Source organism: Myotis davidii, unplaced genomic scaffold, assembly GCF_000327345.1.
Source record: "Myotis davidii unplaced genomic scaffold, ASM32734v1 scaffold363, whole genome shotgun sequence".
NCBI classification, from domain to species: Eukaryota; Metazoa; Chordata; class Mammalia; order Chiroptera; family Vespertilionidae; genus Myotis; species Myotis davidii.
The window spans coordinates 3426676-3442075 of NW_006294069.1; the positions used below are offsets into that span (position 1 = coordinate 3426676).

The 15400-nt window shown below is 43.9% G+C and overlaps 1 protein-coding gene across 1 annotated transcript in view; it reads left to right on the plus strand.

Moving 5' to 3' along the window:
- Positions 1 to 15158, plus strand: part of RPA1 (replication protein A1) — a 51256-nt gene extending 36098 nt beyond the window's left edge. Inside the window, exons 9-17 of the mRNA XM_006768098.2 lie at positions 652 to 720; positions 859 to 1051; positions 1194 to 1333; positions 1692 to 1840; positions 4035 to 4167; positions 6622 to 6798; positions 10285 to 10392; positions 12500 to 12586; positions 14222 to 15158. Of these exons, the coding sequence (XP_006768161.1) occupies positions 652 to 720; positions 859 to 1051; positions 1194 to 1333; positions 1692 to 1840; positions 4035 to 4167; positions 6622 to 6798; positions 10285 to 10392; positions 12500 to 12586; positions 14222 to 14326 (1161 nt within the window). The 3' untranslated portion in view covers positions 14327 to 15158. The remainder of the gene's footprint in view (positions 1 to 651; positions 721 to 858; positions 1052 to 1193; positions 1334 to 1691; positions 1841 to 4034; positions 4168 to 6621; positions 6799 to 10284; positions 10393 to 12499; positions 12587 to 14221) is intronic.
- The last annotated feature ends 242 nt before the right edge of the window (positions 15159 to 15400 follow it).

The window sequence follows — 15400 nt, forward strand, 5'->3', positions numbered from 1 at the left end:
CTCTCAGAGCAGATAAAAAATAGGTAGTTAGTTTTTGTTTTTGGAAAATGGGATGACACCCCAAATTTACTTATTGACTGTGATGTCTGAATCAATATCAGAACTTAATTTTTTATCAAATTATTGGCCTATTCTGTCAATTGGCAAAAGTTCCCAGTCACTTGAGTTTATTTTATCCATCTGTAGCATTTGGACTGATGCAAAGCAAAAGTGAAAATCAAATCACGAGCAACTTGAAAAACATGTTTTACTGTAACGTTCTTGGCAGTGACTCCTGCATGTGGACTAATTCCTTGCTTCGTGCGAATGCGAGGGAAGCTGGTGAGTCACCGTGGCTCAGCTTGCCTCGCGTGGGCTTCGGCGTGTCACTCTGTGTTCAGAGTTGTTTTATTTTTGTTGTCAGAATATCCAACTCACCATTGGGTTAGTGGTTGTGTTTTTTAATTCCTTTTTTTAGGTTCTAACTTGAGGTTGCTAAAGTGTGACAACAGTGTCAGCTGCTATAAGCTTACATTGTTTCATGGGTTAATAACTTGAATATGTGACCATAGGATGTGTGTTTCCTTAAAGGTGTCATTTGACACTAAAGTACCCTGATCACGGCAGAACTTGATGACCACCACCATCCTAACCTCTTGTGTGCGTCCACAGGGTGAAATCAGAGCTACTGCTTTCAACGAGCAAGTGGACAAGTTCTTTCCCCTCCTTGACGTGAACAAGGTATGTAGTGCTGAGTCCAGAGCTGAAGCAGTCGAGGATGAGGGATCTCCCATCCCTTAGAGAGCTGTGTGGCGGTAAAGGGTCTTTACAGTCTGACTTGATGGACTGTCCCATGTTCCGTGGCTTGCACTCTTGCAGGTCTATTATTTCACTAAAGGCACTCTGAAGATTGCCAACAAACAGTTCTCCGCAGTTAAAAACGACTATGAGATGACCTTCAATAATGAGACTTCTGTCATGCCCTGCGAGGACGGCCATAATTTACCTACAGTTCAGTTTGATTTCACAAAGATCGATGACCTCGAGAGCAAACCCAAGGACTCCCTTATCGGTAAGCCTGTGTCTGAGCGCAGAGAGAGGGGTGATTATCACATAGGGGAGGCGGGAGGCTTACTGCTTGCGGGTCACCCTTTGGTCCTGCTGTCACGAGAGTCTGGACCATCTCCGTCTAAAACATTGTGCCTGTGTTTTAGACATAATTGGGATCTGCAAGAGCTATGAAGATGCCATTAAAATCACAGTGAAGTCTAACAACCGAGAAGTTTCTAAGAGAAATATCTATTTGATGGACATGTCAGGGAAAGTGGTGTCTGCTACTCTGTGGGGAGAAGATGTAAGTACTCGTGTTGGGCAGCCAGAGCACGTGCAGAAGGGGGTGACTTGTCCTGGAGACCTTCCTAATGAAGGGTCGGGCTGTGCACGGACTGTAGGAAGTCCTTCATTTGATTTACTTCTGTGAGATTGGAATGGTTTACGTTTTATATAGTGAAATGCTATTTCTTCTACATTAGCTTTGATGCATCTCTAAGCAGATTCTTGTGTGTGAGGTTCCCTTGTATAGATTCCACGTACCATTTATTGCATTCACTCTGCTGTTGACTGTGATCCTTGTTTTCTATAAAAACGTTCTGTGTGTTCTTCCTGCCAGTGACAGCTGTTTGTGTCTGTTTGGGATTTTTGTTGTGATGCAGGCTGATAAGTTTGATGGTTCTAGACAACCCGTGATGGCTATCAAAGGAGCCAGAGTCTCTGATTTTGGTGGACGGAGCCTCTCTGTACTGTCTTCAAGCACAATCATTTTGAATCCTGACATCCCAGAGGCCTATAAGCTTCGTGGATGGTAAGTGCTATGGGGCCAGACAAGGGGGCTGTTTGAGCCTGAGCTTTGAGAAGAGCTGGTTCTTTTGGTTCTTACGGTCAGTGTGTGAGCTGCCCGTCTGCCAGAGGACTTGGTTACTGAGTGGAGTGGTGCCTATATTTCTTGGTGGCATTACACCTTCTGAGAGGATGGCTTTCAAGCCCTTAAACTGACAAACCTATAATCCCGTGACAAACCTGGAGAGTCGGAGCAGGAGGCATTAGAATGGAAGTGCTGCATGCCGACCCCAATCCTGCCAAAGCAGGATGAGGCCAGCTTCAGCAGCTGCGGGCTGAAGGCATCTCTCTCCCCTGGGTTTAAAGCCTGGGGCTACTATGTGGGGGGAGAAAGTGCTTTCTTGTTCGGTCCAGTCTTTGGTGCCGACGGCATCTTCTAGTGTGTATTCACTGGACTCTGATAAAGTGCCCGTGAGAACAGTGGGCTTTTGTTGGCATTTTATTGTTACTCCCAAAGCACCCTAGGGATGAGGGGAGCCTATTAAAATCTCCTTGCTGTATCTAGCTTTTTAGGGTGTTAAAACTCTGCCTCAGAAGAGCACTTCACACTGAAACATGCTATGCAGGAATTGATGTGGTCAGGGAGAACCCGTTAGCTTGAGCTTAAATAATTTGTATGGCTGTAGTCGTGGGGAGGGGGTCGGTCTCCAGCTGTGTTAGTGCTTCAAGGACTAAAGAATTAGCTCACATTGCATACTCCCTGCTTTTGTTTGGAGTCTAATGCAGTAGTACTAGCATTTGAATAGTTTCATGAAACATCGACTGGAGTGTTCATGTCACATAAGCCAGCCTCATGAGTGTGGGCCACATGTGTCTCTATTTAACTATTCTGGTAGCTGGCATTGTATTCTAAGACAGGGGCCTGTTGGTAGTCTGGCCAGAAATAACCACTGCTTTAGATCCTTATTGCTTTATTTTTTTTTTTTTTCAGGCTCTGGGGCTTGACCCCAGGTTAATGGCATACTCACATTAAGGTCTTTATATTTTACTTGTCAATAACCATCATCCCGGGCAGCATAAAAAGACATGCCTGTCTCCAAAATAAAATCACTGGACATTGATCTAAGAGGTTCAGTGCACACAATCCACTCGGCAAGGATTGGAGATGTTTAGATCTCGGTTATAACAATGTGGAATTTTTATTGTAAGAAGGGCTGCCTCTCTCCTTGCTCTGTTGACTCCTGATGAGCTGTCTTTGATGGCAAGGGTCTCCTTGGAGTTTTTGAAATCGTAAACTTGTGTAGCTAGTCGTGGCAAACAGATTTATGGGCCTTGCTGTGCCTCTGTGACGGATTTAGGCGCTTACCTGACAGAATGAGAAGGCAGTTGTCTGCGGCTGAGGGCAGCAGCCATGACAGTAGATGGTCTCTTTCTAAGGGGCGTGCTCTGGATGGGGTTAGCTGGCCCTGACCCTCCCTTTGGATGCCAGTGGCATGTTTTTAAGCTCGGGGTCATGCTTCCCTGCCACAAACATGTGTCTGAGCCACTCCCTTCATCTTGGCTGATAATCGATCAAGAAGTAGAATCAATTTTAATAATAATTCAATGCCAATTAATTGTAACTTTAATATTGGCATAAGTAAAAATCTCACTAAGAAAGTCAATCTATAAGAAAACATAATACCTTCCAATCAGTTGCTTTGGGTTATATAATCTTTTGGACTCTGTATCAGGTTTAAAAGCTCTTTCACCATGGGAACATTTTTTTGCTACCGTTGCAGTATGCTGGCTGTCACTTTCTGTACTGATACATTTCAGTGATGGTAGAAATGTAGCGGTGGATGGAGAATGAGCATCAGTAGCCCAAAGAACTATACCAGAGCTGGACGTTATTGCCTTTCTGTTGCTGATTTTCCGGGTTACTGTTTCTTTGGCCTTGGGCCCTGGGGCCAATGTTGATAGGAAGGCTAATTTAAGAAAAGCTTCTGTGGCACTTTGGCACTGTCTTTCTTGACCACTGGGGGGCATCAAAGCAATTGAGATAACAAGAGGTCATTCCTTTCTTCGGTAGGCTACAGATACAACGAGGAAGGCACGCATTGCAGCCCACGTGACCGTGACCTGTGAAAGTCGGGTGGGGGTGGATAGCCTGTATTTGGCATGAAGAAATGACTGGCATATTCAATAAGTACATAGCCTGCCATTTGTTTGTTTCTCAGGTTTGACTCAGAAGGACAAGCCTTAGATGGTGTTTCCATCTCAGATCTAAAGGGTGGAGGATTAGCAGGAAGCAACACCAACTGGAAAACGTTGTATGAGGTGAAATCGGAGAACCTGGGCCACGGCGACAAGGTACCCTGCGATCCTGACTTCCTTCACAAAAGCACACGCAGTGTGCAGAGGGACGCGTTTTCAAATCTGATTTCTGGTACCAGCTGTCAGATGCTAATGTGGCTGGGGCTCCGGCCAGAGCGGGACCTGATGGTTGGGAATCGCTGCCGGGGAGCAGTAGCCCTGCTTCCTCAAGGAATAGATTGTATCCCTCAGGCCCCGGAGGCAGGAAATGTTAAGAACTCTGACTTAGAGAGTCGCTTGATTCTTAGAAGGATCTGAACAAAGTCCTCATAACCAAGCTGTGTATTACAGTGTAAACTGCCTTCCGGTCCATATTTCTTTTCCGTGATGTTCCTGCAGGTGGACATGCCCATATGCCAAGAGAGGTTTTGAGGCGTATTTCTAAAATACGTATATCCACCTCCATGGAGCATCGGTCGGGCCCAGTGACAGACGTCAGGCACTTCCCCTGTTCTTTCTCTGGCTGTAGAGTGTTAACCACCCCCTGGCTGCGAGTCGCCAGTGTCTGACAAGGATTGGCTCTAGCATTTGCCTTTAGAAGCAGCTTCCCTTTCAGTGTTTGTCGAGAATGACCCTCTCCCTTCTTGGTCTAAACCTGTATTCTGTCCACAGTTTAATATTAAATTATCTCTCCTTTTTGCTTCTCCAAAACAGCAGTTCCTGCTTTATTGTCTCCATATTATACAATATGGTTTTTACTCCTTCCTGTCTCATTGTGCTGTATTCCCTTACCCATCGTTGTCATCCGCTGCAACTTACAATGCACTGTTGTTACACAGCACCTTGAGAGCCAAGCATTAGACAAATCTGTTTGTCTGTTTGGGTTCTCATCATCCAATTTCTCTCTAAGATCTAAAGATAGACAGTCTGTAATAAGAAATCAGACCTAGAGAGTCCCTGTTTGTACACAAACTTTCAATTATGCTTTGAATCTGAACCTTACCTGGAAATACAGAAAAACTCGCCCAGCCAGAGTGGCTCAGTTGGTTAGGCGTCATCCAGTGCACCAAAAGGTCACGGTTCAATTCCTGGTCAGGGCACATACCTGGGCTGCAGGTTTGATCCCCAGTTGGGGAGTATGCATAGGGCAGCCAGCATGCACATCAACGTCTCTCTCTCTCTCTCTCTCTCTCTCTCTCTCTCTCTCTCTCTCTCTCTCTCTCTCCCCCTTCCTCTAAGTGTCCTCAGATGAGGATTAAAAAATTTTTTAGAAATACAGACAAACTCTAGGCATTCTCCTAGGAGACATTACTTTCCTCTTGAGCTTTCTAGAGTGAGGACTCATCCAAGCCCTTTAAACATCCACATGATTGTTTTGGTCTGGAACATTGGAAAGCCCCAGAATTGCTGACTTGGCTCTGAACTCAGAGTATACCCAGAGGGACCTGTTCACCCCCCATAAAGGATCCATCCCATATCCTTTCTATGAGAGTTAAAAAGCAAAACAAAGAGCGACAACATAAAGCCCCGCACGTGACTTAGTCCTCGCCACGTTTACTTATCAGTGATTAACCCATTTTGAATGCCCTTGCTCAGTTATTGTTGGATTCTACTGAATTTGATGACAGACTGGGGCTTGACAGCCAGCCCACAGGCCACATCCAGCCCGCTGTCTGGTGTTAATAACGGTTTGCTGGCACACAGCCACATGTTTTGTTTACATATTGCCTGTGGGTGCTTTGCCCGCAATAGCAGGCTGTGACCGAATGGCTTGTGAAGCCTGAAACATTTACTGTGTGGCTTTTTACAGAAAAAGTTTGCTGACCCCTAGCCTAGAAAAGATAAAGGTGACTCTGAGCCCTAGAATTCACTGCTGTTGTGTTTTCTTTTTTTATTTGTTTGTTTAAATATATGTTTTTATTGGTTTCAGAGCGGGAGAGATAGAAACATCAATGATGAGAGAGAATCATTGATTGGCTGCCTCCTTCACGCCCTTTCTGGGGATGGAGCCCGCAACCCAGGCATGTGCCCTTGACCGGAAACGTGCCTGTGACCCTTCAGTCTGCATGTCGATGCTCTATCCACTGAGCTAAACCAGCTCGGGTGTCTGCTGTGGTTTTTAATGTGGGGGGATGGTTGGACGTAGGTGTATTAGGTTTACTGCCTTACTCAGTGTTTCCTAGTCTGTTACCTTTGGAGGTCAGAGGAGCAGGAAAGCTAGTCTGTTGTGTCCTGAAGTCTTTATCTTTCATATACTCTATTTCCGTTTTAATTAATTTATAATTAACTCTTTTATTGTTAAGGAATCATATGTATAGTTTACTACCTTTTTATGGATTTTGTGGTTAGCACAAGTGATTTGTAAAGCTACACAATGCCTTACTCCCTGTAGTCACATTGTGATAAAAACACTTGCACTTCTGTGTAAGGGCCCGCCTTGCGCTGCCCCTAAGTCCAGTCCTGAGTTAGGCCTGGTTGCTCAGTGTCTCGTGTCACTCTTTTCTCTTGAAGGCAGACTATTTTAGCGCTGTGGCAACGGTGGTGTATCTTCGCAAAGAGAACTCTATGTATCAGGCCTGCCCATCTCAGGACTGCAACAAGAAAGTGATCGATCAACAGAACGGATTATACCGCTGTGAGAAGTGTGACCGCGAATTTCCCAATTTCAAGTACCGCATGATCCTGTCGGTAAGTCGAATGGGTAGCTACGAACTACTGCGGTATTTGAGTGTCTGCCGAAGGCCAGGCACTGTAGAAACAGCAAAAACGATCACTCGTGGTTGGAAGCCTGCGGATGAGTAAGTGCTGACGAGCATGTTGTTCCATGAATACAAAAGCAGGGCCTTGCCATTGAGCAGCAGTCCGTCTGCTCCCAATGGAAGCGTTTTTCCTACCAGGAAGTTGCATTGAGCTCCCAGCTGATTTCAGTCTGCTGTGCATGTAGTGCAATTACAGCATGGGTGGCACTTGCCCGCTAACTGTTACGAAGATAAATTAATTTGCAGTGGCATTTCTGGAGAGCAGTAATTATACTTATGCAGCCGGTGCCTATATTTAGTTATTTTTCTCGTGGATAATCTGTTCCTCTTGCCTCAGTAGAGCTGACTTCAGAGGAATGTGACTGCATGCTGATGTGGGATTGTGGCTTCTTTGCATTGTCAGAACTTCTTTAAAGGTTTTAACAACCTTTAAAACGAAGGGTGTGTGTTTTCTTAAAAGTTATACTAAATGATGATAAAGGTACACAAAAAAACAGGCACTCGTTTTTCTAGAGGATGATTTGATGGTAATGTATCGGAAGTCTTAAAAATATTTATGTTTTCTGATATAGTAAGCACTGGAGGGATTTTCTTCTAGAGAAATAACTGGAGATCTTACATTTCTATAAAGTTGTCTATTGCCTTGTTACTTGTTTTGAAAACTGGGATACAATTTAAATGTCCTTCATAGTCTACTGGTTAATTCCTTTTTTTTTTAAATATATTTTATTGATTTTTTACAGAGAGGAAGGGAGAGAGATAGAGAGTTAGAAACATCGATGAGAGAGAGACATCGATCAGCTGCCTCCTGCACATCTCCCACTGGGGATGTGCCCGCAACCCAGGTACATGCCCCTGACCGGAATCGAACCTGGGACCTTTCAGTCTGCAGGCCGACGCTCCATCCACTGAGCCAAACCGGCTTTGGCTACTGGTTAATTCCTTTATTGAATATCTGTAGAGCGGAATACCACGAAGACATTAGAAAATGCTGTTTGATAGTTTCCACAGTTAAAATATTTGAAAAGCAATGCTAACGAAGACTATTACATGACATAAATAGCCCTGGCTGGTTGTTCAGTGGTTAGAGCGGGTCACAGGTTTGATTCCGGTCAAGGACACGTAGCTGGGTTACGGGTGTGATCCTCAGCCCCAGTCGGGTGGTTGAGGGAGGCTACTGGTCAATGTGTCCCTCACATTGATATTTCTCTTTCTCTCTCGCTCCCCGCCCCCACTCTAAAAAAAAAAAAAATCAATGGGAAAAAAATAATATCCTCTGTGAGGATTAACAAAAAAATACATAAATTAATGTTCAGGCTTTATTACTTAAAAATGGCAAATTTTAAATGGTATGTTTTATAGTCTTGAGTTATGTAAACCAAGTACAGGTGCAAATACCAGACTGTGAATAATGGTTATTTCTGATTGATTTTTCTTTTTTTTTAATAATATATTTTTATTGATTTCAGAGAGGAAGGGAGAGGGAGAGAGAGAAACATCAACGATGAGAGAGAATTATTGATCGGCTGCCTCCTTCATGCCCCCTACTGGAATCGAGCCCACAACCTGGGCTTGTGCCCTTGACCGGAATCAGACCCGGGACCCTTCAGTCTACAAACTGACACTCTATCCACTAAGCCAAACCAGCTAGGGCTGGCTAATTTTTCTTTGTAATTTTTTGCATTTTTCTTTTCTTTCCCCCCTTGCAGAGAATACTCTTATAATAGGAATTTTTTTAAAAAAATCTTTTTAGATAAAAAATAAGGCATCCCAGCCCTGGCCATTGTGGCTCAGTTGGTTGAACATCGACCTGTACATCCAAAGGTCATCAGTTCGATTCCTGGTCAGGGCACATCCCCAGGTTGTGGGTTCAGTCACCGGTCGGGGTTGGGGTGCATACAGGAAGCAACCGATCGATGTTTATTTCTTCCCTTCTCCCTTCTCCTCTCTCTAAAAAAAAAATTAGTAAAAATATATTTTAAAAAAAGTAAGGCCATTCCATCATCCTTTCAATATTCTGATTGCCCCTTAAAATGTTAATTCGGGAGGAAAGTTATGTACTTAAAATTCTTATATTCTGTAAACTACATACTTCAGTTGAACTGAAGTGAAGGAAATTGTTTCATGTAGTTTATTTCATTAGTCTTTCTGTTAGATGCTCCTTCTAAGTGAAGGCATCTGGTTTCACGTGACGCGTACACCTGTGTCTGTTGTTGATGTTCTCACCCTGGAAAGTGGGCGCTAGGAGGATAGCATGGGGTGAACTGTAGGTGTGAGCCCCAGTATGTGATATGCCCTTATATTTGAGTGTTTTATCTTCTTGTTTCATTATTTTTCATCATAACTTTATATATTAGCCCATGTATGTGCAAAGTGAATATGTAAAATCATCAAAATGATACCTTTATTAAATTTTCCTCTCATTTTCGTTTCTTTTTAAATTTTTATTTATTGATTTGAGAGAGAGAGAGAGAGAGAGAGGCATCAGTTTGTTGTTCCACTTAATTACGCACTCATTGGTTGATTCTGACCCGGGATCAAACCCGCAACCTTGGCGTATTTGGACCACTCTCTGAGCTACCCAGCAGGGCCCTCTTATTTCTACTAAGCCTTTTACTTACTTTTCCCTTTTAGCAACTGGATTCTTTGTGACCCACTTTCTTCCTTGACTCCCCTATTTAATTTTACACCATGGTCCAACTGGAGACACTTGATTGCTCATTTCAGTTGCTAGGTAAATTTGGTGACTGACCATGGGCCCTTAGCTCAGGCTTTTAAATGGTCTGGGATGCTCAGCAGTGACTGAGCTGCCCCACGGATCTCCTCCTAGTGACTGAAGGTCATGCTGTTTAAAATGCGGCGAACCTGCCCTGACTATTGGAAGCTTATTCAAACCTTTAGTCCAGAAGCTATCGCAGCTGGAGGGGAGCTGAGTCCAGTGTGCCTGGATTCTACGTCTGAAGGAGAGTTTGGGTCGGGCTGTATCTGCATTGAGGCCTGAATCCACACATCCATAGCATATTGTATTTGTGCTGTGATACTTACATTTTTAAATATATATATATATATTTGTTTTTATTGATTATGGAGAGAGAGGAAGGGAGGGAGAGAGAGAGGAAACATCGATGTAAGAGAGACATCGATTGGTTGCCTCCCAAATGCACCTGGACCGAACCGGTGACCTTTCAGTGCTCTGGAGGAAGCTCAACCCGCGGAGCCACACCGGCCAGGGCCACACTTACATTTTAAACTCTCCTTGTATGATACTGTTCACATCCTTGGGAAGAATATACATGGTGGTATAGTTTCCCCCCTGGTGATTGTTTTAATGAGTGGAAAAAGTTAATCTCCCATCTCCTGAATGTGTCTCCCTTTTGTGATTTCTTTGCTGAACTAACAGAGTTGTCTTTTGTAGGTAAATATTGCCGATTATCAGGAGAATCAGTGGGTCACTTGTTTCCAGGAGTCCGCGGAGGCTATCCTTGGACAGAGCACTGCTTACCTCGGAGAGCTGAAGGAGAAGGTCAGCACGTCTTTTATCATCACTGCAGTAGCTCCCGTGCGGGAACGTGGCTCTTTAATATCCTGGTGTTTGCTTCTTTTGGGTGTTGTACACAGCTTCTCAGTCTGATGATCACTTGAGGCGCTCATCTGATTTTACCTATTTTTGTCCATCTTGGATCTGCTAACAGTGGGGTGATGAAGTAACACAGACAAGCGTGCCTCACAGGCAGCGCTGTTTCTCCTGTTACAGTGAGCACACCGGCGTTGGGTGTTTGCGGTCACTTGGCGTGGCAGGTATCTCCTGAAATACACGTGTGCCTTTTCAGCATAATGAACACCTTCCTGAAAAGTCAAGTCAAATCCTGGTTTAAAATCACAGATAAAGTACTTGCTGTTTTAGGTCATCAGATGCGATTTTTTTTTTTTAATGCAGTAACTTTCTTTCATACATCAACTTTATCCATTTCACTTTTGTAAATTTGAATTTTTACATTTTAGGTTTATTTAATGCAGGGAACAGATGACTAATTATGTTAAACTTAGGAAAGATATTTGCTCAAAAAGTGTAAAAAAACGGTAAGACTATTTTCTGGGTCACAAATTGGCATCTATCTATTGATTCCGCCTCCCCACCATTTCCACGAAGTCAGTTAGAATACTTGGAAAAGCATAAGGAAAAGGGATTTGACATTTGTTTGGTGTGTTTTTCGTACTCTTTTCTGTGCCTCTGCCCCCATGTCTTTTTGAAATTTTGTCTCTGAGGTCCCTGGAAGTAATCCCAACAAGCCCTTTTATAGAAATAACTGGAGTTGACTTTAAAGTATGATGGTCTCTTTTATCTGTTTTGCCTGGTCCTCTATTTTCATATCAGATTTTAAGGCTCCAAGCAGCCTTTCAGGGCTTTTTATGAGCTTATTTCATGTGACTGTTTTTACTGCTGGTGAATGAGGACATAGAGAAACTCTTCCCTCAGGAACCGGGATATTCCTGAAGCATGCACTCCATGCTTTCCCTGATCTTGGAAGAATAATGGCCTCTGGTATAATTTTCTGAAGGTGTAACACACTGTTTTAGTTACAAATCTGAAAGCCCAGAGGATCGTTTTGTGTGTGAAGTAACCTTTACACCAGAGTTTAGGAAACAAAGCCATTTTCATGTTCCATGTGGCTTGCAAAGATAACACTTAGCTGATCTGAACTATTAATTTTATGTAGTTTCTAGAGGCCCGATGCACAAAATCCGTGCAGGAGGCTCCCGCGCGGCTCCTCGGCCCCCCCGCCCACCACAGAGGCCGGAAGGACTTCTGGTCTAATTAGCAGATTATGCTTTTATTGTTGTAGATTATACATTTACTTTATGTATATTTATGTAAAATGCTTTCTCTAGTCCTGCTGTTAACCAGACTTTTGTTTTTTTTTACAAAGAAGTTCAATCCAATAGCATTTGAGGAGCAAGAGAAAGAGGGAAGGGCTGCGTTTTCAGGCTTTACTCGGCCTTGCCCGCTTCCCTGTCCTCCACCTGCTCATCAGATCAGTAGTTGAAAATACAGAGATGGAAATAGTATATATGATGACTGGGACCTCTGTCTGAATGTTTGTTTTAATCTCAATTTATAAGGAAGATGCTGGGCCTCGGATCTATTTCATCACAAACTTTAAAAGTGTTTCAATTTATTTATTGTGGTAAAATATACATAAAATTTATCATTTTAACCGTTTTTAAGTTGTACAACTTGTTAAGTACATTTGCATGTTGTACGACCATCACCACCATCTAGCTCCAGAACTTTTTCACCTCCCCAAACTGCAGTTCTGTTCCCATCAAACACTAGTTCCCCTTTCCCACCTGAACCTCCCACCCCCCCACCCCTGTCAGCCACCATTCTGTTTTCTGTCTTTATGAAATGGAATACTCTAGATAACGTATTTTAATTTTAAATACAATTCTACTTAAACAAATTTACATAATGAATTGTTATCTGTAGATTAGTCATTCCTGAGTAATTTCAAACCACTAGGGTGATAATTTTCTCAGAGATTTTTCTTGAAGTCTTTTAAAAACTCTAATAGATATTATCAGATGGTTCAGTAGTGTTCAAGCCTAAAGTTTTCTATTTCTTTTTGCAGAATGAGCAAGCGTTTGAGGAAATTTTCCAGAATGCCAACTTTCGATCTTTCGTGTTCAAGATCAGAGTCAAACTAGAGACCTACAATGTAAGTAAGGTCACCGGGCTGCAGAAGGGTTAGCGTGGGAACTGCTGTGTGCCAGACCTAAGCTAAGCCCCCTGCGTGTGGCACTCATGGAGTCTTCCCCGTGGTAAGATGAGGAAGTGGACTTAGAGATTAAGTTCCCTGTCCAGTGTTGGGCATCTAGCGGGAAAAATGCTATACGGCCTTTTCAGTTAAAACCTGGGGCTTTTGTTGGTATGCTGACCAAGAGTGATAATATGTCTAGTGACCTCGTATCTTCCACAAGGTTTGGGTTCTGAAGTCGGTATATGAAACAAGGACCACATGTAGTTAAAATTACCTTGAAAATTCCTTTAATTGCCCACGACATCATATAATTGTATAGTCAGAATAAAACAGCATGTATTAAGCATTTACTTTCTGAGAGATACTGTTCTTCACCTTTTCTTGTCCATAGATCATCTCACTAGATCCTGACAGTAACCCTATATGTAGGAATGATTGTTATCTCCATTTTACCAATGAAACATGTTGCCTACAGAGAATAAGTAACTTGCCTAAAGTCATATCCTAATGAGTGGCAGAGCTAAGGTTCCAACCCAGGCAGTCCAAGTTCAGAGCTTTGCTCGTAACCATGCCTGGAAACATGACTGTGTTGAGTAATTACTGAGCATGCTAAAGGGTGGGAGCCCTGGAGCTAGACCAACCGTGGGCAGACTACGGCCCGCGGGCTGGATCCGACCCGTTTGAAATGAATAAAACTAAAAAAAAAAAAGACTGCACACTTTGAATGTATATTAGTTCACACAAACACTCCATCCATGCTTTTGTTCCGGCCCTCCGGTCCAGTTTAAGAACCCATTGTGGCCCTCGAGTCAAAAAGTTTGCCCACCCCTGGGCTAGACTCTGCCACCTTTGTGGGCATCACCCCATTCTGCCTCCAAAGGGACTGTTCCATTCTAATGGGTGGTCCGGGGAGAACTTTGAGAACATCTCTATTTGTATCAGGGTTAACACGTTCCATTTTGTTATTAGACTCCGTCTTCCTACCTGCTGGTGGACGTGTCTGTTCTTATGAGCATTAAATGAGACAGGGAGTCGGTGTCTGAGATGTGATGTCTGAGACGTGGGGTCAGGAGGGATTGGAGGGTCATTCAGTCCCTTCCTGGTAAGGACGGGGAAGCTGAGGTGCAGGGAGCTGCCTCTCTGGCAGAGCTGAGATGAGACCTAAACCAGGTCCCCCTCCTCTGCCACGGGTGCTTTTCGTTCACACCACACTCCGCCTTCAGAACTAGGGTGTGGCTTTAGGCAAGTGACTGGCCTTCTCCGGGTTCTTATTTCCCCTCTATAAAGAAAATGCATTGAACTTGGCAAGCCCTCGAAGGTCCATCCCATGTGGATCCAAGGTTTCTGAGTGTTGGGAGCGTGAGGAAAGGATGAAAGGGCCTGTGTTGCAGGGAGGCTTCTGTCCAGCCCCCGGAAGTCTGGACTCGGCTCTCACGATTTTTTCTCTATTGGAATGACTGACCTCTGGATCCAGCCTGTGTCTGTGTTTCCTGCTGCTGGGATCATTGAAACCGCTGAAGCAAAGGGGGCTGTCACCACAGCTCCATGCCATGGGCTTCCCTTTGTTCACAAGCTGCTTTTCTCTTCTCAAAGGATGAGTCTCGAATTAAGGCCACTGTGATGGACGTGAAGCCCGTGGACTACAGAGAATACTGCAGAAGGCTGCTCATGAACATCAGGAGACATGCAGCCATGTGAGCAGAGCAGTGCTGATTGGGCCGAAGTTTGGAAATGAAGAGTCGAAATGAAATTGATTTCTTCACACCCCCTGTGCGATGATTTCACATTAGCTTCACAGTGGCTAGAGCCTCTTTATGGTGGACTAAGCAACTTCCTCTTTTATGTGCATCTCAAAACCCATTGGTAGGCGAGGGAAAACATGGTCAGATGGCTGTGGTGTAACTGTCAGATCCAGGGGCCGGCTGGCGGGCAGTGTAGTACCAGCCACTCCCTCTTCAGGCTTCTGTCCTTTTTATTGAGACTTCATTATCTTCAAACAGGAGTATGTCGCATGTTATTGACCCTAATTCTGCAGATGGTGAAAGAAATCGTAGAACTAGAGCTTCTGCTCCTCCAGTGGGGACACCTTCACAGCTGGGAGGTGAGCGCGAGGGATGGTTGTGTGGAACCTGGGTGTTTAGTAAGCGCGTCTTCCCAGAATTCAGAGGCCCTCCTTGCAGAGGTGCCGCATCGTCAATGCCCGGAATTATTAATCAAAGACCTATCTCTGTATCTGAAGAATATCCTTCCTTCAGGGCTCAATAGACCAAGTCAGATGGGTCTGATGTTAATCAAAATTGTCTCTTCTGAGGAAGGCTGATAAGCAGTGGCTTGCCTTCCCCTGGGGGCATCCAGGCACCTACAAAGCTTTGCTTTCGTTTTCACTTCAATTAATACTGCATTTCGGAGGGTGAGCCCGCACCTACGTGTACATATTTCTTGAGTTTGTGTTTCATTTCTTGGTTAAAACTGTGTTCAATAGGTGGTATTTTGCCTTGCTTTAATAAACAGTGTATTCTTTGCTTGTGAATCCTACTTTCTCTGAATGCAAAGGGTTCTTGTAACTAGAAAGCAATTAATTAGCCTTCCTAATAAATGCTCACTTGGGGGAGACGTTAACTCATTGCAAACTCGAAGATTAGTCCAAGGCACGGAGATCATTCTTCCTAAGGTTTGCAACCCTGAAATGCATCTTTAAAAGAATGAAAGCACTAAAAACAAAAAGCCATTGTACCCGAGAATGCCGGTGATAAGACACTTTGGGGTTTTATT